The sequence below is a fragment of the Excalfactoria chinensis genome, chromosome 18 (genome assembly GCF_039878825.1).
Source record: "Excalfactoria chinensis isolate bCotChi1 chromosome 18, bCotChi1.hap2, whole genome shotgun sequence".
NCBI lineage: Eukaryota > Metazoa > Chordata > Aves > Galliformes > Phasianidae > Excalfactoria > Excalfactoria chinensis.
In genome coordinates this window covers 1,023,841-1,048,637 of record NC_092842.1, presented here as the reverse complement: position 1 = coordinate 1,048,637, position 24,797 = coordinate 1,023,841, and the positions used below count along the sequence as shown (strand labels likewise).

General features: G+C 48.8%; 1 protein-coding gene across 1 annotated transcript in view; it reads right to left on the bottom strand.

Annotated features, from left to right (window-relative positions):
• Positions 1 to 2,490: 2,490 nt before the first annotated feature.
• Positions 2,491 to 24,797, bottom strand: part of PNPLA7 (patatin like domain 7, lysophospholipase) — a 78,493-nt gene continuing 56,186 nt past the window's right edge. Inside the window, exons 26-35 of the mRNA XM_072352934.1 lie at positions 24,626 to 24,782; positions 19,130 to 19,246; positions 16,994 to 17,063; positions 15,006 to 15,122; positions 13,416 to 13,564; positions 13,122 to 13,274; positions 10,373 to 10,483; positions 7,388 to 7,472; positions 4,026 to 4,129; positions 2,491 to 3,232 (exon numbers count right to left, since the gene is read on the bottom strand). Of these exons, the coding sequence (XP_072209035.1) occupies positions 3,152 to 3,232; positions 4,026 to 4,129; positions 7,388 to 7,472; positions 10,373 to 10,483; positions 13,122 to 13,274; positions 13,416 to 13,564; positions 15,006 to 15,122; positions 16,994 to 17,063; positions 19,130 to 19,246; positions 24,626 to 24,782 (1,144 nt within the window). The 3' untranslated portion in view covers positions 2,491 to 3,151. The remainder of the gene's footprint in view (positions 3,233 to 4,025; positions 4,130 to 7,387; positions 7,473 to 10,372; positions 10,484 to 13,121; positions 13,275 to 13,415; positions 13,565 to 15,005; positions 15,123 to 16,993; positions 17,064 to 19,129; positions 19,247 to 24,625; positions 24,783 to 24,797) is intronic.

Sequence of the window (24,797 nt, the reverse complement as noted above, 5' to 3'; positions counted from 1 at the left end):
TTCTCTATTGAGGCTGTGTCAGAGAGAACCATCACTCCTCGCTGACAGCCCCGATGGCATTTCCAGAGCTGGAGGCCTGTCTGCTTCGTGACGCACTGTGCTCCGTCCTTCACCCCCTAACGGTGTGAGATTTAATTAAGAGCCGCCCCTGCTGGCTCCAGCTGCAGCAGAGGACAGTGATGGAGGCTGAGCCAATTACCTGTGACAGCAGCACGTGTGAGTTTGGAGTGACACTCGTGGTGCCCCAGGTGTGTGCCCAGGGCAGCTCCTGCAGGGCATCCCCAGGAACAATCCTGAGACAGAACTTAAACAGGATTTATGGTATCATCCCTTGTAAAACCAAGATGCATATTAGCAATGCTTTGGTTTAGCTTTTCTTCCTTTATATACATGCAAAGGCTTTTATTGCCATTGCTGATATCACCTTTTCCCCTCCAAGCCCTGACCGCAGTCAGACAGGCAGCTTGGCAGTGCTCCATGCCCCACACTGGGTGGGTGAGCAGCCAGCATCACCGTGCTCCTGTGGGAAAGGAAGGCTGCAATCTCTGGCAGAAACCACTGATGGGAATCTGTGCTCTGCTACCACCAGGAGCCACAGCATAACGTCACGCTTACCAGGCACCTCAAAAACCCCAACCCCACACTCGCCAGCTCTCTGCTTCCCCACTGAGAGGAATGGCGCTCCAGGCTGTGCTTTGCCCAGGCTCTCAGCACGGTGGGTGCCGCTCCGGCCTCGTGGAGCATCTGCAGAGGAGGAAAACATTTGTTATATTTTTCATTTGCTGTTTTTATGACTGACTTTTACTCAGAGCAACAGTAAATCAAAGCCCAAAGCGCAGCAGAGCCCGCGCTGTGACAGCTTAAACACAGCACTCAGGCAGCACACAAGGAGAGCGACACAGCGGAGGAGGTAAATAAGTAAATAAGATGAGATTAATTTTGGAATGATGTGTGGAGAAAACGATGTCTGCCAAGGAAGGAGCTCTGCAGGGCCCAATGCGGCCCCATCCAGCCCTGCTCCTCACAGCAAAGCACGAGCAGCTCGTTGCGGGGTCACAGCACAAAGATCCCAAACAGCACAGCAATGTGAGGCCTGTGTGCAGTTCTTTCCTGCAGGAAGATCTGGGGGTTAAGTAGGGGGTGGGGGGAGCAAGGAGAGGCACGAGGCTGAGTCACTGGGGCAGCCCCACCACCCAGCCAAGGAGCAAACACAGCCAGAAGGAAAGCAAGCCAGGAAAACAATCCTGCTCTTAAAACTGCACAGTAATTGTTCTACAATCCTCCGCACAGAAGGAGCTGCAGTGTCCAGAGCTCAGCTATAGAGAACTCAGCTAGGAAAGAAAGCCGAGATGAATTATTTAGAACAGACATTTAGCCTCACATCAAAGGTTTATACACTGTCTTCATACACCTGAACTAAGTGCTGTCTCCCCATGGAATGGGGCACAAAGTAAATACAGCGGCTCTAATTAGCACACCAAGGAAGCTGGCGTTCTGGTTCTTGCAGCTCCTTCTCCCCATGCAGACGATCCCATCGGTGCACACTCGGGCTCCAGGAGCAGAACCAGCTGCCAGGAGGCATGGAGGTAGGACTCAAAGCATGGGAACGGCCAAGCACAAAGGGACAGCAGAGCCATGCAAGAAGCGCTCGGGCTGACAGAGCAGCTGCCTGCCTGCAAAACAACGTTCTGCTCCAGATTGCTTGGCAGCTGAGGCAAGAGGAACGAGCAGAACCATCACTGCAATGGGAAGTGCAACGCAGGTGTCTGACAAACTGCATCCGCCCACTGCTGAGAGGCTGGAAGGCTCCACAGAGATCCACCCTCTGCTAAAGGCACTTCTGCTTTTCAAGGAAGGCTGAAGACCAGGAGAGGTCCAGAGGACCTCGGTCACCTCGAGGGTGAATCTGCACTCCGGCCCTATCCATCGCTTCCCAGAGAAGTTCCTGTACTGCAGCCACCTGTCAGTGCACACGTTGGAGGGACTCACATCTGTTTTGTATCCCCTCTTCAGAAGAGCAAAGCTCAGCTGTGCTGTTACTGCTGAGCAGGACACGCTCCTCTTCCACTGCTCAGAAGTGCTCTGCAGTTACAAAGCAAATGGCACTTCTACAACAGCTGTAAGGTGCAGACAGACCCACACGAGCTTCCTCCCATCCCTCCCAGGCTGCCCCCAGCTGAGGACCCTTTCCTCAAACAGAAATGAGCATTTCCAGCTCCACACGCAGCTCCACCTCCACCCCAAAAGCCATTTAGAGTTCTATTTGAAAGAATGCATTCCTTCCAATAGCAGGAAACAACCTCTGTTGTCATTTGCTGTGTCAGAGGAACTGCCATCCCGTACATCACCGACACGAGTGGGGATGCTGAGCTCCCTCTCAGTCCGGCAGCTTTCTGTGCTCAAACCAGACATCAGAACACCAGCTCTGAACATCAACTCACCAGCGCTGGGTGCCACAGAGAGAAACCTGCCAACAACCACACAGGCATTTAAATCCAGCAGAATAACTTTATTTCTCAGGGCAAATACAGCCAAGCAGGGACTCCAGAGTTGCCTGGCGAAAGTCAGCACTATTATTTGTCTGTAAATGTCTGCTGATGGCTTAAGGATACACGCTTCATAGCTAGTGCTCACGTTAATTGATTTCTTGGCTTGAGATTGGAAGTTAAATACATTCAGAGTGGCTCCAGTCAGAGCACTGCTCACAAGCACCTGATTGCAAGTCACGGAGGAGTTAACCACAGTTACCTGATTCGGATGAAAAGCAAGCAGTGACGCTGCGCTCCACAGATCTCCTCCTCTCTCCAGTGCAGCTGCATGGAGCCTTTCATCAACGGACACAGCAGGACCACGACCAATTATTCTTTGGGCCTTGCAGTAGAACCAGTAACTAAAACATGCAGCAGCCAAAGGCAGCACTGACTGCACGTCCCCAGGGTGCTCCCACTCTGCCAGTCCCAGAGTGACCAAGGGCTGGCTGGCACTGCCCAGAGGTCTGCACTGCACAGAGCAGGAGCTGGTGCTTACTGCTGGCAGCTGGATGCCACACACCCTGCCTGGAGGAGGCCAAAAGCTTGCTTAATCTCATTGAGATGTTTTCCCTTTTTTAATGTATGTAAATACAAACGAGACGCAGCTGCTGCACTCAGTTCTAGGCCGGCTCTCCTGTGCTGCCTGCCTGGCAGTCCACGTTTGGGAGATTCTTGCGCTTCCTTATCTGTACATCTTCATCCTGCAGGAGGAAAAAGCACAGCCTTATTTCTCAGCACCATCCCTGAGCTGGATAAAATCTGCCCTCCATTCCTCTGCTTCTTTTTTCGTCCACCAACCATCACCCAGCAAACAAAACCCTTCACACCATCCCTCCAGCTCCCTCCTCCCGACACCGCAGCCCTCTCACATCCTCAGACTGGCAGCTGCCCAAACCATTCACACGCTCCCACTGGAAAGCTCTCCCTCCAACACAACGGGCAGCTTCAGCTTTCAAACCTGCCACTGTTCGAGCTGGAGTAAGGAGACATCCCTCCGTGAGGGAGCCCTGCTGCTCCGGCTATAGGCAGCACAACACAAAGTGAGGCTGCAGGACCTGAGCTCCCAACAGCACAGATAACTGAAGTGTAAGGCACCTCTGGAAGATACAACACGATTTCCAGCTCTATACAGGGATAACTTGAATGCAGATCAGGTCGTTCAGAGCCTTATTTACTTTTCAGGATGGTATCTGCAAGGATGGAGTTCCAGCATCTCACACTCATCTGCACACCCTTGCAATACACAGGTGTGCTTACTGCTCAGTGTCCTTGTATTGAGTCAGGACTCCCCTGACTGCGAGCCCTGCCTGCCACCTCTTGACTTTTTCCTGAGCATTCTGGACGCCTTCACTGTACCATTCAGCTACGGACAGCAGATGCCCGCTCTGCCTCCTCTCTTCCAAGCTGGAGAAAGCAGCATCCCCAGTCATCCTGCCACCCCTAACTCATGCCAGCAAAGACACAGCGACAGCCTATTTCCAGGGCACTTCGTACCGAGTCAGAGTCGTCCTCAGCCTGGTTCCGTATGAAATGAATGTAATCATCCTTCTGGTTGTCCAGAACTTCTTCCTCATACTCAGTCTGGTAGTCTGACTCATCTAAAGAGAGAGGAGAGAAAAAAAAACCACGGGTTTAAGTAGCATTCAGAGAGGCAGAGAAACTGGATGAGGAATGAAGGGTAGCTGCAGAGCAGCATGCGGTGACTGCCGGCCAGCTCTGAGCAGCTCAGTGAGCTGGGACTGCTCAAACATCCATCAGCTTTCCAGCCGGACCACAGCATATGCTTCAACACATCCTGTACATGAACTGGTGGCCTGGAGCCCTCCAGAATCTAAAGAGCCTAGAGCAGTGAGATCCAAACTGCCTCTGCCAGCCCTGTGGGCACTGACTGATGGGACTGAGCACAGCCAATGGGAGATGCTCCAGCTTCCATGGGGTACTTGTTATCTCTCTCTGCTCACTCCACACCTGTAGAAAGCCTCCAAAAACACACCTCAGAACTGCAGGCCCTGCCTCTCCTGGACACGCTGTCACTGACTCACTGGCAACACAGAATTGCAAGCACAAGACAAGCTCTTCGTGGTGCCAACCCCTCACCACCACAGAGATGATAATTGCAGATCTCACAGCCTCAGCTCCACAGGAAACAGTGACATTTACACTCCCTCCTTCCCACAGGGCACATCCTCCTCCCTCTGGTGCTCCAGCAGACGAACATCATTGAGGGAAGCTCAAGAACCTGCCAGGTGCCTTCACCTGACCTTAAGCATCATTGCTGCTACTTCAGCCCTGAGCAGCAGCTTTTGTGTCCGAGTTCAAAACAAGATGATGTGACCCTTTCCCTCAAAACTGTCACTTTTCACATGTCCTCATTGGCCTTTGCTGCTGCTTTCTGCTTTCCAACTCGTTCCCCTCCTCGCACTGTGGTTGTGGAGCCGCTTCCATACTGGAGCCAAACGAAGCACATCACAAAGGACTGCCTTCCATTTGCACAGGTTCTGGCACTCAGTTTTTCAGAAGGCCATTTAATGCATTAAAACGGCAGTTTTTACACTAAGCTTCGTGCCACCGTCATGAATTCAGGTGTGCTTTGAGCTGATTTTTCCACTTTTCAGCTCAGCAGTGAGACAAGTGGCTCGTATTTAAACTGGATTCTTGATTAAGTATTTCTTTGGGGAACAGTCAATAGCATCTGCTCCATGCTGAACACAACAGCACAGTCTGTTCCGCAGCATTTCCTTCTAACACGACAACCAACTGCCAGATCATTAGAATGAAAGACATTTGGTCATTTTTTTTCCCGTGGATCAGAGAATCATCGTGAGCTCGTGCTGAAAACACCACTGATAACCTCTGATAAAAACCCACCGGAGAAACCAGCATTCAGCTGAACTACAACAGACGGCACAAACAATACTTGTGGGTTACGGCTCCATCAAAACTGATGGAATCAAGCCCCAGTCTGTACCTACCAAACACCGTCAGCATTCAGCAGGGCTTGATGTGGAGGCTGAGCAATAAGACAGGCTCCATCCCCTCCCACCTCCTCACACCTGAGGACAGGAGGTGGTTCCCCTCTCCAGACATCATCCATCATCCCTTCTGAGACTCAACCCAGGGCTCAGGCAGTGACTGCTCCCACCCTGCCTGGCTCTGCCTGTTCACATCAGCCAGGAGCACCCAGCGGGACCACGGCTTCACTGCCTCTCAATGCACTAAAGGCTTCAGCTCCAAACAACCTGAACTTATCAGGCAGAGAACACACAGACAAGGGCAAAGCTGTCCCTAACAGCAAGCAGTTGCTGACATTTGTTCTATTTAAAGGACCCAGCAGCAAGCTGGCTGCTGCCATCACCAAAAGGTGATGATACTGACCCCAAAGAGCCAACAGAGCTTGCACTCTGTAAAGGCCCCAAACCTCCCATCACTGGGGCAGCACGCACGCTCACCCCAATGCAGGGTGCACTGCTGCTTTATGATGGAAGTACTTTTTCAAGGAGCAAAGATGCAGAGGGCAACCCAGGGGCTGATAACTGCCTCCCCTGAGAGATTCTGGGATGTCTCCTGCTTCAGCTGTATTGCAGAACCAGGCATTCCAAACCAAGAGCAACGACTCTTTCTCCCCAGGTATTTTTCCCACATGGCTGCTGCTGAAGCGCTGTTACAGGACGTGCTCTCACCCCATCGCTGTGTGCAGTGAGCGTGCTACCTTACCTCACCCCAGGAAACGTGGCCACGTGGCCGGCCTGAAACATCACTGCTTTGGAAAATGAGAAATGAAAGCTGCTGTGGGAGATGCCCAGGAGCCCATCAGACCCTGTGCTCAGAAAACCCTGCAGGTGGGAACACAACCACGGCCACGCTCACAGGGACAGCTTCACACCCCTAAACCAGGCAGGGTTCCTACAGGGAGAGCATGATGTCCTCCACAACATGAACGCAGAATGTCCTTCCAGATGCACAGCTCCCTGTGCCATCCTCCCCCCACTCTGCAGTCTGTAACCTGCAGATCCCACTTTTGAGGGCCACACGGCAACAGCCCCTTGTGTCCCAAATATCCCAAGCAAATTTGGGTTATTTAGGCCAAAATTTGCCATGTCTGCTTTTCACTGCTCATGTTTAACAACCTCACCCAGCAAACCTTCCTAACAGGGCCAACCACCCAACTGTAACAGGAAGCCCATCCCCGCAGCGCTCAGCGCCGATGCCTTCCATAAGCACACGGCATGAACTCTTCATCCTCACGGCACCCGCTTCAGACATTTGATTAATATTTTCTTCATAAGGCATATGATTGCAATTAGCATTTCAAATTACCAGGGGACATCTCTACAAACAGTCACAGATGGAAGGGCTGCTAACTTTAGATTTTTCTCTGCAAGAACCAAAATCAGGAGGAAAGGGAGAGACTGATTACAAGAAGCTCCATCTCTGGTGAAACACTCAAAGATTTGGAGCTCCAGAGCCTGATGCTGTTAAGTCAGCCCTTGGTTCTGACACTGTGCACTCTGTAGCACACATATGAGGCTCAAAGCACTCAGGACTCTCCATGTAAAAATGCAGGGCTGTTATCTGTTCCTCATTAGCCCATTAGTGCTCTCCTAATAGGGGTGTGTATATGGCAGCTGAGCCCGTGACTCACTCCAGGTCTGATTCAAGGCAGCACCAAGCAGCCTCGCTTTAAGCCACCGTCCTTTTTCTAAAGGACACAGACCAAAGAGCAAAGCCAGCATGGGGACACGGGCAGCACAATGAGGAATACGGGTCTGTCTTTGCACAAGTTGACACGCGTTTGATTTTGCAGGTAACTGGAAGAGGAGCACATCCACCAGGAGCCCCCACATCTGCAGACTCACCATCAGCCACGGCAGCTTTCACTGGCTCAATCCTGGACACGATCTCTGCCAGGTCTGTGAAGGAGGTGCTGGGATAGGTCATGTTCTGAAACACAGCATTAAGGTTGGAGTATGTTACCCACTGTCCACAAAATACCCAATTCAAGACGATGTACAAGTGAAACCGAACAGACAAAGCTCCAGACACACAGTGGCCATAGATTTCCTCCTCATTACTCATTGGTGAGTAATTCCCCAAACAGTGACCCTGCAGCAGGGCTTCCCAAGGGCAAGCAGGCATGGGAACAAGGCTCAACCAGCCCTTCACTGTCTCACCCAAGCCATGGGTTGAGCATTCTCTATTTCAAAGAGCTGCCTGCTCTAGTTTCCCTTCTCATAAGACCCAGGTTAGGCGTTTCAGGACCATCCTGGCCTTCCCACACCCTTGGAGGGTCACAGGGTGATCAGGTGGAAACCCAAACAGCCTTTGCCTGTTTTTCATCTTTTTAATCTTTTCCATTAGCACAACAGCAGCCCACCCCAGAAGAGAGCAGAGGTGAAGAGCTGGCAGGGGGCTCGTGATGGGTAGGAGTCACTGTGGGGGACTGCCCACGTGCTTCCAGCCAGAGCAGCTCCCTCACAAAGTGTTTCTGTGAGCAATTCTTTGCTCTTCCAGCAAGAGCATCGGCACTGTGAATCACACAGCCCCCGCAGGGTCACAGCAGAAGCCCATTACAGCTGCAGCAGATTGCTCTCAGTTGACCTCTAATCCATAAGCAACTTCTGATGTGATTTAGTGCAGCCAAAGCAGGGTGCGGATCCGGGACAAACAGCTGCTGGGTGCGGTGGACAGAAAGGCCCAAACAGAATTAAAAAATAGCAGCATGAAATGAAACAGCAGCAGTTCAGGACGGGCTTTTTAAAATATAAAGAAGTACAGACGCTCAGAATAAGGTCTGAGCAGTAAGGAACCAGCAGAAAAGTGACTCAGTCCTACTCTGCCGTGAATACGCGACCTGAATGGTCCCAGCAAAGTGTCCGCAGACGGGCAGGATGGGAGGAAAAAAGCATCCACATCCTCATTCAGTGCCCAGAGAGCACACACAGCAATGCTGACAGCAATCACCTGCACTATGAGAGGAGGACTCGCCACACCAACAAACTGAGCCCAAAGGGCCCAAAGACTGGAACTGCACTGGTGGGGAACCAGGTGACTGTCCACGTTCATCTGATGCTTTGCAAAATGGAATGCAATGTTTGACCACTTCCCCTGACACTCTTAAGGACAAAATCACTCTCCCATCAGTTAACGCAACAAAAAGAAGTGCCTCAGATTCATTTAAATCCGACTCTCAAACTTCCCCAACAGCATTTTCTCCAAGAAGGGAGCAAGTATTCTCTTCAGCATGATCTTGATGAAACAAATGAGAGCAGAGAGACAGTTACTATTGTCGTCTGCTGGAGTATATTTAACTTTGGCTATGAATAACATTTCAACAGACAAAACTTCCCCGAGGAGATCCAATTAGTGGCACTGCACTGCTCTGCCTGGGAAGAATTGGGGTTGTTCACATGAACTTTATGTAAGGCTGCTGTTGTTCACGACTTCGGTATTTGCATTTTAAGGAGAGATAAATAGCAACTGAATGATGAAAGCCAGAAGTATCTGAGTGCTTAAATATCCAGAGATTAAGTAAAAATTCAGTGCTTGCAACATGGAATCAAGATGAAAAGCAACCGAACCCAATGCTCCAAGATGCTGAATGCTCCTGAAATAGCTGGAGAACTAAAACATAGATCAAAACCTTTGCTAATGAAAGCAAGTTAAAAATATCAGCTGTTATCCCTGGAAGACGGCAGAGATAAAGGACTTAAGTGACTCTGAAGGGCTAAGGAAAAAGCAAAGCGCCCCAATGGGAGCCTGCAATACCTGTTACTTTGTAGAAATTAATCTATTAAAACAAAAGTCAGATTAAAACGTCTCTTGGAGAGGCAGACTGCTTTCGAGGTGCTCAAAACACAGCCCAGAGCTCAGCACCAGACCTGGGGAGCACACCGAGCCAACAGCCATCCTTACACCCACATCTGCACCATTTTGGTACCCCAGCAACCAGCACTTCCTGCCTCGCCACTAAATGCTCACACAAAAATGCAGTGACAAGCTCTACCTACAAGCACTGTGTGACCTACTTGGCAGCGGAACTGCCATAAAAAACAACTGACAAATCTGAGCTCTTCCTCTTGTTGTTAGGCTAATGCCCGTTGCTTTGAGGCTTACCCTTCCTCTCCCCTTGCTTACACCACTTCTCTCCCAGCTGAAGTGCTCAGCCACTGATCTCTGGAAGAGTTGCAAACTCTTAATGTCATTTTTCACCTCTACTGACTCTCCCTGCTGGAGCTTAGTACAGCTACAACGCATTCTGGCAATAACTTCAGATACTACTGCTAATTTCCCTATCTCTAAAAGACAATAAAGAAGAATTACTGGATAAAACATGAAGCCTTTGTAGAACTTGGGTTTTAAAGAAGAGGAAGTGAGGACAATATGCCAATATATTATAATATAGTTCCCAAGTCCTCAAAAAACTGGTAACAGTTGCTTGAAAACTGGAAATTCAGGCAGCCCACAGACCATCCTTCTGCCCCAGCCCCTGTGGGGTCGCAGTCACCCCTTCCACTGCAACACCCAGGGCAGGAAGCAGCTCCTCCAGCAGCGTTTGGTGCTGACCCACAGCAGAAGGGAAGAGAGACATACCCACAGCCACCAGCTGTGTGTGGCAGGAGGTGCAGTGATGGGGTGAGCATCCCACCTTCCCTCCAGTATTTTTGTGTTGGGAATATTTCTGGGGTACAAAGAAAGAATCAATCATCTGCCAGAACAAACCAGCAAGCGGAGAGCTGCCCAACAGGGCTACTTGAGGCAATGGTTCTCCCTCCTCCCCCTGGCCGGTTTCTGTTGGCACCAAGCAGCTCCTGCAGAGCAGTGCAATTAAACTGAACACTCACATCAGAAGTTTTGGTTTTGTAAGTCTCATGTTTGTCTCGCAGCATCTTGTCAAGGACACCGCTCCGGGACCAGACACCAAACACGGTTTTGCCATGCTGATATCCCACCTCCTGGAAACATAAAGAGTCAAGAGGTAAAAAAAGGTGGAAAAAAAGTTGTTGGCAACAAAAAACCCCACAAATACAGTGTCACCCCCATGTAACCACTGGAAATCCACAGCTCTACCCTAAAGGCTGGATCCAATTTTTGGTGCTTTCCAGCCTTTAGCTACAAAGGCTACTTACTCAGCCCAACAACCATCGGGATCAATTAAGCAACCCAAGTGCTATTCTAATTCTAAAAGCCCCACTGGACCCTTGATTCCCCCACACAGTATGTAATGAAATGCTACCTGACAGCAATTTTTTATAGCAGCAGCATCAAGCATCTCAGTCCATACACACCCTGCAAGCACAGCACTCCTCCAGTGCTCTTTATTTCGTGCTTTTTCACCTCTTGGATCAAGTCTAACAAAGAAAAGACCCCACAGTACTTGGGGCACTCCTCAGTGAGCTACAGCAGACAGCACCAAGCACACAAGAGCTGCTTTGCTGGAGCAGTTACAATGCCAGGTGCACAGCAAAGCCACACACTCCATGTTCCACTTCTAATGAAGTCTAAAGTAGTTGGCACTTGGGACAGTAGCAAAGCATTGTCACTAGCAAGAAAACAATTGGAAAAGGAAGCCAATTACTCCAAGTTTTACTCTTATTTCTTTTCTAATCAGACAATAGAAACTGTGTTTAAGAACGAACTTGAAAGCAACAGGTGTTGGGAGCCCTGGATTCTATTTCCAGCTCTGGCAGCAGCAGCATGCCCTGCGCCCTGCAGTGCTGGAAGCAGCCCTGACCCAGCTGCTATTGTTTCCCATCTGTTTTTTGGACAGGATTCAAAGCAGGGCAAGAACTTGGGGTGGAATTCACCTCTGATCGATCGCGGCTTCTCAGCCAAGGCTGGATGTGAGTGCTCAGCAGAGGGGGACTGAGAGATCTACGGCAGCCCAAGCGTCAGAAAGATCCTGAGCTCTGGGAAATGACGTGCAGCCTGACTGCTACAGGCAGATACAGAACAGGGATTTTGCTCCTGAAGAAGAAGGGATTTTTGTTCTTTGGAACAAACTGAATTGCAGCCACATGTTGCTCGTTCCTGTTTGCTGTAAAACCCAGGTAACACAGCTGAAATTACAATCGACAAAACCACCAACCCACTGCTTCTGAGCCTGCAGTCATAAGGGAATGATGCTCTGTAAGGTCAGCACAGCTTAAATCTCCCCCAGAGACAAAGCTTTCCTTGCTGCAGTGTACAAAGCAAAACCCAGGAGGGTGCCGTCCCCCCCACACCTACAGCATCGCGTGCCAAGAACTCGCTCACAGGAACTGACACCTCTGACAAACTGCACTTTCCTCAATCTTTTATTCCACTGAGAAAGAATTGCCTGGTGTCTTCAACTCTCTGTAATGCCGTCAAATTAGACAGAGAGCGAACAAGGATCTGGCAGCTTACTGTTACTGCGGTGATCCATCAGACCTGCCTGTCTGTCAGTGTGTTTGAGGGGCCAGGAGCATCCATTGAGAGAAGAGCACTATGGAACTGGGGCAGTCTTAGGCCCCTGCTGCAGACCAAGCTCTTACCCCAGAGCTGAGACACCAAACATCCTTGGGCAAATGGGTGATGCTGGAGAATCAGCCCGTGGCTTTGAATTGCTGCTCTTCTGTCCTCAGGACTCTCTTAAATGCAAATCTGCAGGGCTTAATTGTATTACTGATTTTACTTAGTGTTTATAAGACAGTATTAGGGAACAATGCTGGGAAAGCAACCTGCAGCTTAATGCGTATTGTGGCTTCTCAGCACATCTATGAAGTAGAGCTACTTAAACAAAAATGGGTGTCTTGTCTTTTTCACCTTCCCAGACTAGAAGAAGAGCAAAGCTATGCAGAAACACCTGAACATGGCAAACACTTGCACAGCTGAAGCAAAGAAGGGAAAAAGACAGTAAAATAACTTCCTTGTCAAGAGATAATGAGCCGAAATTGCTACCGTTCCCTCAAATCAGGCAGAAATGTTTTGGTTCGCTATGCTGGATGCTGTCACCAAGACACTTCAATTGCACATCTGGAGTCGGGGCTGATCTCCGGTTTGTAAACAAACAGAACTAAACCCCGAAGACATGTAACCCGGTGCCACCCCTTTGCTGTGTCCTTCCACTGACATTGGTGCCATTTTCCTGATATGCTATCAGGTGTAGAGGAAAGATGGATGGCATTTTATTAATAGAAGTGTTGACATGTGAGCCAAGCCGGATATTTTAGTGCGTTGCCCTCCATTTCAATGATTCACAGCTTCCCTGCAGGCTTCTTCAAATCTCTCACGTGGCAACGAGCTCCATCAAGGAAGAGAAACTGACACCATCTGACAAACCACAACTGCCCAACGCAGCTCAGACACCAAGGAGGTCTTACCAGGCAGCTGAGAAAGAACCGTCACAGGACGGCGAGGGAACCGATCCACTTACAGGTTATTATATAATCACAATCACTAACTCAATTTCTGCTGGCAATCCAATCCCAATCATCATATCATTCCACGGCATTATTTACTGTCAATTATTCACTCGGTGCCAACTGAATTCTCTCACTCTCGCACTTCATAGGCACTAATTGGCCTGCAGAGTGTCAGGACGGGGAGCTGCCTCCACCAAGAAGCACTTACACAGATTTCATCGAACTTGCCAAAATCCAGCGTGCCGTAGCGGTCGATGGGGGGCCGGATGTACTCGCAGTAGTCGCTGCTCTTCACCATCTCCAGCTGCCGCACGCAGCACACGTACGCGAGCCGTGTTTGGATCTCCGCCATGTTCGGCACCTGCCAACCACACCAGGACAGACACACCGTCATGAGGAGCGCAGGGATTTCAGGCTATCAAAACCAACCACCTACCAAGAGAAAGCTTCCTGCTCTGCCCATAGAACAAGGTGATATTGCAATGCAGTCAGTCTGTGGTACCTTCACTTTCTCAGCCAGTGGATTCCACCTCTTCCAGAGCAGCCACCAGCCAGACAAGCAGTCGCCGTAGTTGGTGAGGTTGGTCTCATCCCGGCTCCCCACATCGATTGCTATCACCACCTTAGCACCCATGGACCTCGCCACATCAGCTAGTGGGGGAAAATAAAGGTCACATCAGTACACCTCCAACAACGATGTCAACCCCGGTGCTGCACAGACACAGCATACGTACATCCCATGAGAACAAAGACCTGGGGGACCTGGAGAGAGAACAGGTAGTGATGGCCATAAAGAGGAGTCAGCAGTGCAGAGGAGCAACCCTGCAGAGAGAAGACAGAGAAGAAAAGGAGCAGAAAAAGAAGCAGACAGCAAGGAGAGGCTGGGAGGATTTCAGTCTGCAAAAAGCTTTGGATCCAAGAGGAAGATTCATATTTGAAGTGGGAGAGAAATGAGGCAACACCTCCCACTTCAAGGTCGGTAGAAAGAGAACTAGATGCAGCCTCTGGATATGGGTGAGAACTTAGGAAAGTGCCAAAGGAGGGCAGAGAAGGACACACACCTTACAGAATGCATTTATGTTTCCTCCACACCCCCAGAGTCCAAGATAGTTGCAATTTCTAGAATAGTTGTGCGTAGGAAAACCACAGCTTTGAAGAGCCAATTTATAGGCTTAATTTAGATACACATTTAAATCAGAGCTGCTCTGTAACTTGAATTTATATTGCTGGGCTGGTTCAGCCTACTGTACCTTCTCCACTTTGTGTCACTTGCACATACACTTTGTGCACTTTCCAATAAGCACAGGTGAAAACAGCATCTCAATTTGCAATCAAGCTTTTGCTTACACAGTCACACACATCAAAGCCAATGGGAAACTGTGAGGCTCTACTCTGTGTTATTTCTATGTCCGTCTGAGGACAAAGCTGACACCTGGCACAGGAGCCCCAGGCTGGCACGGGGCTGCCCCTCAATGCAGCTCATACATCCCGCCAGCTCCTCCAAGACACTCATTGGCACCTGACTTAACAAAACCACTGAAATACTGTTTCAATTCTGCAGCTACATCACAGCTAAAACTCACAGCTGGACAATAAAGTAAAAATAACGTTACTTGGCTGCTTTCAATCCCAACTACCATTTAGTTCCAACAGCCCTCCAGCGAGTGCTCTGATGCTGTACGTTCTACTAACGCAGTCACCAGGCTGAGTAATGAACAATTAAAGCTCCTGCTTTCTCAGAACCATTTGCTATTGAAGCGATGCTTTCTGAAAAGAACCAAGGACTACACGCCTGCAGTGCATTTCTACTCTCTCCTTGCAGCGAATATTATAACAAATTCAAAACGAGCTTGGAATTGCATTTTTGGAATGTATCAGGAAATAGTCCATAGCAAGGAACAGCCTTAATAAAGCTGCAGTAACAGACACCAAGGAAACAGAACAGCGACTGCTGGGAACCAGCATGAGATTAAAGGTGGCTGCAATGTTGATCCCCACTCCATGTACTGGAAAGCAATCACACAGGGGGCAGTTCTGCAGACTGTGATGTGTCCTCAGCAGCTTCCTCCCCCCCCCAAATGTGGACACCTACCAGGAAGGTTGTTGACGTAACCTCCATCCATCAGGAGGTGCCCATCCTTCGGGTCGCAGAGGGGGGGCATGTACCCAGAGAGAGACATGCTGGCACGGATGTACCTCCACAAAGAGCCTGCAGGAGAGAAACGGAGCAGCAGCAGCATTAATGTGCTGCCAGAGCTGGGGCAGGCGTTCACACTCACTACAAGGATCAGGAGGTGGAGGTGCTCCTGAGAACACTGTTAGGAAGTGATTAAAGCAGTTCATTATTTTCTATACCATAATACTGGCTAGGAAAGAAATACATCCAGAAGGCCATTCAGCCCCACAGTCAGGTAAGAGCCTTAGGAAACAGGGTTTTAAGGACACGTCTTGTATTCGTGGCCTGTAAGGAGATGTCAGCATATGCCTGACTGCGGGGATCATCTTTAGTGCTTTGTTGAGCTTACACTGATAAGGAAAGGAAAAGGCTTCTCCTGGGGAGAAAGGAATAGGAAGAATAAGTAGATTGAAGTGCAGCTAAAGCCATTAAGTTCCACAGAGATACACAGAAAACAGGCCTTCAGCAGGAGCTGAACATGAAAAATACAGATTGCAGAAGCCCAGGAATTCTGCTTCCCCTGCTCTGCAGGGAGCAAACCTCTCCACTTCACCACAAGTATCGGTACCAGGTTCAGATCTTAGCTTTGCTGAGCACACTTCTGCTAACAGCGCTGCAAAGAAGAAAGCTGCCATCTTTTAAGCTGTTATAAACAAAGCTTAATCAAATAGAAATGGATGGGCTCTGTTTCCTGTCAGACATCCCGCTTTAAGGCTCTTATTTACCGATTTCTCTCTGTAACATTTGCATCAGCTGAATTTGGATGCTGCTCTCCCAAAGATGCTCGAGTCGTGTCTGAGAACCGAATCTTTAAAACACCAAAAATAAACAGGAGCTGCAGTGTTGGCTCATTTCTCAGTAATTAACCACCCCGTGCTTCAAACAAACAACTCTTCCCGGCAAACCAGAAACTGACATTTTTCTTCTTTCTTTTTAACATATAATGGTTCTTGCTTTAATTACATCCTAAGCGCTCCTACTGCTTGGCACAGGTCAATATTGGCAGCTTTGTGTTTTATTAGCAGCAGCTTTAGGTGAGTTGGAACTTCACTGACCGAACCTGCTGTGGAACTGGATAACAATCTATACAAAAGGTAAATCCCCTCCTGTGTGCCTCAGCCCCCCTGGGTTAGTCCCCATCAACCCCCCTTGGTTGGTCCTGGGGTCAGTGTGGTTTTATGGCTCTGTAGCCCACACCTGGGCTGCAGGAAGGGACAGCCCTACTGAGGGACAGCCAGCACAAAAGACAGAGCAGCAGAGATGTGGCAGCAGAGGCCTCTCCTCTACCCACAGAAATATCTGGGGCAGCTGGAAGGCTTGGAGCATCTTCACTGATGCCTGATTCACTGCACCATTACCCTAAATAGCCAGACAAAAGCTAAAGCAAATATCCCACCGGGCTGCCACCACATCCCGACAGCAGGACAGACAGCTCAGATCCTTCTCCACTGTTTAGTCACTGCAAACTGAATTCATTTTCCACCAGAGAAATAAATAGGACTGGACACAAATGACAGCCTAACCCAGCTTCAGGTGCCTGAGCCTCTTCATTAGGAATACATCTTTGTTTATGGAGAATTTGAATCTTAAGTTGCTTTGGTTGCATTCATTCTGATTTATTGTTAATACACCCGCACTTTGCAGAATGTTTTAAGGACACAGAATGGTGCCAGTGGACCCATTTACTCTCTAAACAGCGAGTTCAGCATCTCAGTTAATTTCTTCCCCACAGCTCTGTTCCTTGTTATGTGTACGACCAGTTTGGTGCTCAGCAAATAACAGAGGAGGGAGAAACAAAAGGAAAGAAAAATGCAAAGGGGCAGAGAGTTGCAGGGCAAGGGGTGATGCTGAAGTGCCACGTCACTCCCACACACCACAACAGGAGCAGCTGCCTGCGCACTTACCATCAGTGTGGACCCTCATTGCTGAGGCAGTGATGTCAGTTGTGATCGTGAAGTAAGGAATCCACAGATCCTGCACCACAGGAGAATATATTGTCACTAAATCTGTAACCTCGTATGTAAACTAAAACCAATGCCTAACACAGAAACCAAAGCAACAGCCTTTGTATCCTGACAGAGCTGCAGACACAAATGCCTGGAGAAACCCCATCAGTGCTGTGCTCGAGTCCATCAGTTTGTTTCTTACGCAAATACCTCATGCAGAACCAAGGCAGAAAAAACATATATTTTTTTCCCTTCTGGACCAAGTATTTTTTGCTGCCTTCCTCACCTCACGCCCTGAAATCCCAGAACCCAGGAGACAAAGAGAAGCTGAGGATGCGAGTCTGGTCCTCTGAGCAATCTTCTGGTCTACATGGCTGGGAAGTTGTGCCGCATGGTGCTGATGTGAGGAGACACTTCAGCAGGGGATGCAGAGCAGCCAGAGACCAAAAGCTGCCTGGAGTCCAAGACAGCACAAAGCTTTGCAGCATTACCTATAGGAACATCCTGCAAGGCTGATCTTCAAGACAACCCCAGAAGTTTCTTGAGATACACTTAGCTTTCAGCTACTGCCTTTCCACTGATGTGCCTGGCTAACCAGCACTGACAGTACGAACTGCAGTTAGAGGTGAATGCCTCCTTCCTTGCAGAGGCACACAACATTTCCTCTTATCTATCAGCTGGAGGATATCCACAGTTGCAGCCTGAAGGGTTTGCCCTGCGGCACTGCGCTCACAGTGATGCTCTGTACGCCTCAGAGCTGGATTTCTCTTGGACAAATTTCCCTTCCTGTAACCACAAGGTTAGGACAGATCAGGGAATTACGGCTGTAATACATAAAAATCAGAAGGTAGGGAAGAAATTACTGCACCTCAAAGGCAAGTACAATAAATTGACTGCAACGGTGGTAGTAACCAGGAGGAGCAGGAGCCAGCCAAGATCAGGAGACATTGCTCCGTTTGCCATTCACTTCTCAGAGCACTCCTCACCCCACGGCTCACACCGCAGCACACCATGCCACAGTTCACACCAGGTTAACTGGGAAAAGCCAGAGCTCAGCACCACCATAAAGGTCTCAATGCTTTATAGCTCCTCCACTACATCAAATCGAGCAGAAAGAGCTGCTGTAGTCACCCGACACTCTGGTTTTCCTATCAGGCACTGCTGAAACCAAATATAGAAGCTGGAATGCTCCAGGAAGGGACAAGCACGACTGAAGAACCAACAGGACGGCTGCTGCCATCCAAAGAACAGAACAAAAAGAATTCCAGTCTCGGCTCTTATCACTAAAAGCTGCTCACTGCCAGCACCAGCCACTCTGCACAGCACAACACTATTTTAAGCCACATGTGATGATTAATCACTTACTTTCATCCTTGCATTTAAGTAGGGAATGTTTCAGATTATGCAGCAAATTGTCAGCGTATTTTAAATATATTTATGAATCTTTTATCACAAGGATTCCAAACACAGGAATAACGTGATTAAGGCTGTAATGAGGTAGGACTACAAGGTACCCAAACCTCCTGTGAGCCCAGTGATGGAGAAAGACACGCACTGATAATTGACTTCACAAGCTGCAGCTGGTGGGGGGGAGAGGAGGGACGACTCTGCACAAGGCTGTCAGCTCAGACAGAGCACACCTGGGGGTCACAGCACCGCATGCAGAACAGGGAAAGCCTGGATGTTATCTCAGCTTTCAATAGGCTGTCCATAAGCACACAGCCCTCAGAAACCAATGGACCATGAAGCCATTGCTGTCCTGTTAACAGCATTCTTTGGTAAAGTGCTGTAAGGGTCTCTTAGAGTCAACTTCCCTAATATGATGATAAAACCATTTCAGCAATATGACTCCAGGGACAACTAACCATTTGCTCTCAGCCAAATGCATTCCTCTGTCAAACAGGAGTAGTGAAACTATTCCTCTTGTGCTTTCCTAGGCCCACCATAACAGCGTGATCCATCCCTGCTTGTAATGTTTTCCAGCATCCCACAGCCCTGTACCTAACACTAGAATGGGAGAAAAGCATTTCTTACAGCAGAATGCAGTGCAGCCACATACACCTGTGCACAGAGTGGGTACAGCAAGCAACCTACCTCAATCTGTTTATCCTTGAAGATGTTGCTGATGCTGTTGTTAAAAGCTGCTCCAGAAAACATTGAGGTTATTGGATACGTCAAGTCAAGAATAGTCTTAAACACCGAATTCATAACCTAAAAAGAAAAAAAAAACAAAACATTTCAAGTAATTCATGTCAATGTTATTCACATGCAAGTTGAGAGAGGTTATATTCCAGACTCTACACCAGACGTGTGGGAAGCAATGCTACTGCTGTGCAAAAGTCATCAAGGGGACAGAAAAACAACTACAAAACCACAGCCAGTAAATCCATGCAGGGCATCATAAATGCACGCCAAGAAACACCAAGCTCTGCACTGGTTTGCAGTAAGGCTGTGGAGGACTGTGTTTGTGTCCCTTCTACCTGGAAACCCAAACTGGAATCCAAAGCAGCGCACGTGGGCCCAGGCATTAACAGATACACACAAATGGTACAAATTATTGGTTATCTCCCTCTTAAGTTGAAGCTACAGCATGTGTAGGATTTACCCCTAACATACACAGTTTGCCTGCATGGAAGGGGAGCCCATAACTCAGTAACACAGATCAGACATGGATCCTATTGGGTTTCCTCAAGCACTGCACACACCACTGTATCACAGCAGTGGGCAGGCAGTGGCAATCACATCTTCCAAAACACATGCTGTAATTCAGCTCTCATGGCTCCTTCTTCCTTTTCTCCCCCTCTTCTCCATTTCGGACGTGGCACAACCTTGCATTAACCGACAGATGAAATGATGAGAAGGACCTACACGTAACTGATAACACAACCAGCATTATGGCCACAACAGTCCTGTAAGCACGCTATGGACCTCAGCATCTGATAAACCCCAATGAAGTGCTGAATACATGACATCATATTCAGTTAACTCACAACTGAAGACAAAAACAAACCACAAGGAACCCACCAGGCTGGATGTGGCTCTGGGCAGCCTGGTCTGGTGGTTGGCAGCCCTGCACACAGCAGGGGGTTGAAACTGGATGATCGTTGTGGCCCTTTTCAGCCCAGGCCATTCTATGATTCTACAAATTTAGTCTTTTATAACCAAATAAGGCTTCAGTAGAAAAAAAATAAACATTTATATTAGATGAAATATTTAATCCCTCCACGTTGCTCTGCAGTTTAACAAACAGATTGGCAGACAATAGGGCAGCGCACAGCTGGAGCCCCACAGCATGAAGGAGCCTCTAAAAACCTGCATCTATTTAAGGCTCTGCAATCAACATCTGGCATTTGCTTTACTTTAGCAGTGATGTGAAGGATTAGCCTACATTGCTGTGCCCAGCTGCTTTTAAGCATATATTATCTATCTACGCAGAGAAAACACAGCCGTGCACAATAAAGGGGAAAAAAAGAGTCTGGAAAAGCAAGTACATAAAGAGAAAAATGTGGGAGAAGCTGAGGGCCTCAGCACAGGGCCAAGGAGCAATCTGCGACCATCGCTCCTATGGGGGGAACAGCGTGCCACCAAAATGCACGTCCCACCCAGCATAAGGGTCATGTGGAATTCATCCTGTACTTAAAATGGGGATTTGGGCTCTGGTGGTGCTCAGAGCAATGAGTGCTGGGAAAGAAGATTCCACTATTCAATACCAAAGAAGGGTCTCTCCAAATAGAGCACCACGCATCAGGCTGTCCTTGTTGCAAATGACCCATATATTGTGCAGTCTCTACAGTTTCCCTGCAATTAAGGCAGGTTCCAAATGAACTCTTGGACCATTATGAAGCCACAGCCAGCTGGGAGGGCAGCAAAGGAGATGGGAGGAAAGGGAATGGATTCCAGGTGAGGTGTGTTCTTATGCTGCAACGCTCCTGAGCCACCTGCACAACCATTAGTTGGCAAACAGCTGCAGGCAGCAGCAGGGTGGGTTAACAACACCTTTCAAAGCAGTGGTCAGGATTTTATGTGCAACCTCTGATCTGAATTTCCCAGATGCTGCTGCTTCATTTTGGGGTTAATTTCAGCTCTGCAGGTAATACGATCCAAATGGTGGAAACGAGCTGTCAGGACTATAGATACGTGGAAAACAGATTTTTCCTGTACCTCAACAAATCTAAGATTTAGCACCACCACCACCCTTATATTTCTGCCTTTTGTCAATAGTCTGGAACACAGAATTCCACCTGAAAGGCAACACAGAGGGAACGATGGTCAGCTGAGGAAGGGAAAAGCAATCTGTCCTGATTTAGATTTTGCAGGCAGACAAACCCAGCGAGTAAAACCTTCAGCACCAGTCGATAACGTTTAAGATGCTGTTAAAAAGCAATGAACCCCCGCAGGGCCCAGGCACAGCCAGCACACGCTCTCTAACTTCTCGGCCCCATTAAAAAGACAAAATATACTCATTTATTTACACAAAATATGTAACTAAGTTCAGTTTTCTTCAAGGTTCTCTGTGCACGTGAGTGGTACATTCTGCCTGTGGCACATTTTGTTGTGATGAATCAGGGCTAAGCCTCAGTAACCAACACTCCCTTCACCTTTTTCCAATCCACCCTGGCCAGGAGGTATCTTTCCCACAATATTCCACCTGCTCCCCGTGCCAATTGAGCTTGGCAGTGTTTGCCTGCTCATCCTACGCTCTGAGTTTGTTTGCATGGACCCATCCTTGTAGCTGCTGTTGTGCACAGGAAGATCTGGCACACAAAGAAAATCGGGAGCATGCAAAGGAATTCGCAAAGAAAAATAAAGACCACAGAATGTTTGGGCTGGAGGAGCCCTCGCAGCCCCCAGCCCCACTCTGGTGCCTCTGAATGGTCTCCCTTCCTTCCACCACATCACTTACACACCGCAAAGGATGCACTTGATCCCACTGCCTGTGCCACTGCACAGCACCAGTCCCAAGGTGGATCCCTGGGGGACACCGCTGCACCCCCCTCCTCATGCTTCCCCCTGACTCCCAGCAGCAGTCCCACACCAAATCCCCTCCACGTGGCCACTGCATCCATCTCCTCCCAGCCCTTAACCTGACCTGCATCCCCCCTTCCTGTGCCAGCTGCTGGAGAGCTGCGCCAGCCACAAAGCAGCATGGCAAAAGGTACAAAAAAAACCCACAAACAACAAAAGAGATTAAATTTGGCCAGATCAGCTCTTTGTACAGCTGCAACCTCAGGAAGCCCAGCTTACATCAACGTGAGCTGCCGTGCAAGCACAGACTCAGCCCACAGACAGAAAAATGGCTGCAGCATCCTACCCAGCAATTCCTAACACTGTTCTCATTGCTGGAAGCTTTTAACTGCAGATCCCTATAATCCTTTTACTTTCCACAACAGAAGATTCCATTCTTTGTGCAACATGTATCCTTTGGAAAAGCCTCCCGAGCAAAAAAATCCCCGACACTCTGTTAACATGAAAGCTTTGTTTGCAGGTTTGTTTAGTTTTAGTCCTGCTGTTTAAACATGGGGATGGAAGGAAAACAGAGGCAGGAACCGACCTGACTGCTGCTCCTCAGACCTCTCTGAGGCACCTAAAATAACGCCATTTCTTCGCTGTTTCATCAGGAGCAGAAAACACATTTGGGTGAAACATTCCCTTCTCCCAGCCCCAAAGTGCAGTGCTATAGATCTGCCCATTGCTAAAAATACCGGGAGGAGAAACGACTGCAGGACAAATACCAGCATTTGTTTTGATGGTGTAAAAAAAGCAAAAAGCCAATGAGAGTTATCTAATCCATCACAACAGAGACATCCCAACCCCCCCAGGCTGCAGCCACTCTGCTGCAAGGTTTGACACACTGAGGAGCTCAGCAATAACCACTCACCAGCAAAAGCTGACGGGCTGCACAGCACAGAAGCAGCACTGCTGCATCACGCAGTGCTGGGGTCCCTCCTCAAAGCCCCCCCGCACAGCAGCACTGCTGCCTGGGATGCTGCTCTGCAGGAACAGAGCTGGGACTGCAATGCTGGGAGCCGAGCACGGATCTGCTCAGCTGTCACTCAGAGAAGCAGTCCCTTCTATGCCCGCTCATTTCTGGATCGCTGGGCCAAAGCTTGTCTTTCCCTTTGGAAACCTTCTTTCAGCTTTGCAATTTGTGTTCAAAAGTCCATCAGTAGCAGAAGTTTCTTCATTTCACCTTTAACCATTTCTGGTAAAAGTAAATATGATGGTGGGTGAGTGCAGGAGCTGTGATCGTGGAAGTGCCATGGGAGCCCATTGCTGAGGTGCCCACACAGCAGCACTGCCAGGTCAGCCTCCCCATGCACAGAACAGACCTGGCATGTCAGGCAAGGAGATAATCCCTTGGACAAGTGCATGGAGGAAAATTCCACCGCTCCAACCTGCCCATTAAACATAAGAGCAGCTGAGAGAAGGCAATGAGCCTCAGACTGCAGGAGGCAGGCAGAGTCATTGCAGGGCGGTCTCACCACTGCTCTGATGTTCAGGAAATAAAGACCACAAGGTTAAATGCTCTGAAACGATTCAGTATCGTTGGTCTTAATACCCTTAACCTCAAGCCTCCTCCACATCACGCAGTCTTCTGATTGCAGCAAACTGTTCTCCCACTGGCACTGCAAAAACGTGCACAGGTCCCAGTGTTTATTTCAGTGGCACAGAGCAGCCAGCTTCCAAGGTCCATGGCTGTCTTACAGCTACAGCAATTCTGCTTCACTCCAAGAAGGCGCCTTGAAGAGGCAAACAGTACTGATGCACAAGAAATGCCTCCTTTTTCACCCTAAAACTCAAGACTCAAGCACACCCAGAGCTCAATGCGATTGAAGAACTGCCTTTCAATAAGGAAACCAAAACTAAAATGTGATTTTCATATAAATAATGCAAAATCTGAACAGTACGATAAGTAACAAACTTCAGAAGCAATGCCAGATGTTCACCATCCATTTCAACCAGTGTAACCTGCTGCTGGTACCCTTTTCCTCCCTGCATCCCACAATAAATTCACTCACAGATGTCACTTCTTCAAACAACCTCCCAAACCTTCCTTTAAGAATGAATGTATGGCTTTGTCTGTAATAAGTATTAATGGCAAACAGTTCTCCTGCAGCAGAGCATCACCACTCCAGAACTCTGAGGCTACAACATGAGTCACACGCTTTGCATTTAGTGAAGAGAAGGATTACCTCCATCAATCAGTTCCACTGAAAAATGACAGCATGTGAGAACGAAAGAGAGAAAATTATACACAAGAAAAAACACTTGTTGAAAGCTGAAAACAGATTCCAGCACAGCAAATAAGGACAAAACAGAAATCAGCGCATGCTAACACACTTGAACAACATCATTCTGCATTCCTATCGTAGCTGGGAGGTTGCATGGAGCAAAACCAAGTATGAGGATGCTGCTCTCCTCAAGGAGCTCCTGGGGCTGTAGCACAACAGGGAGCAACCTTTGGACTCCGCTCCCTCCCCGCCTGGCACACAGACACAGATGGCCACACTGCCTCAGGTGGCTGCTGCCTACAATGCTTGTGTTTAAGCTCTCATCTGAGAAGGGACACACAATACTTGGAGTTCTCACCATGGCCCACTGCCTGGCTTTGATCCTCATCTGATTGTAGCTGCGTTCTTCTGCGTACAGAGCGCTCATGAAAGCGCCGATGGACGTTCCTCCAATCATATCCACGGGGATGCCGGCTTCAATCAGCGCCCTGATAACCCCGACCTGGGAGCACCCCCTGTGCCGAGAAGAA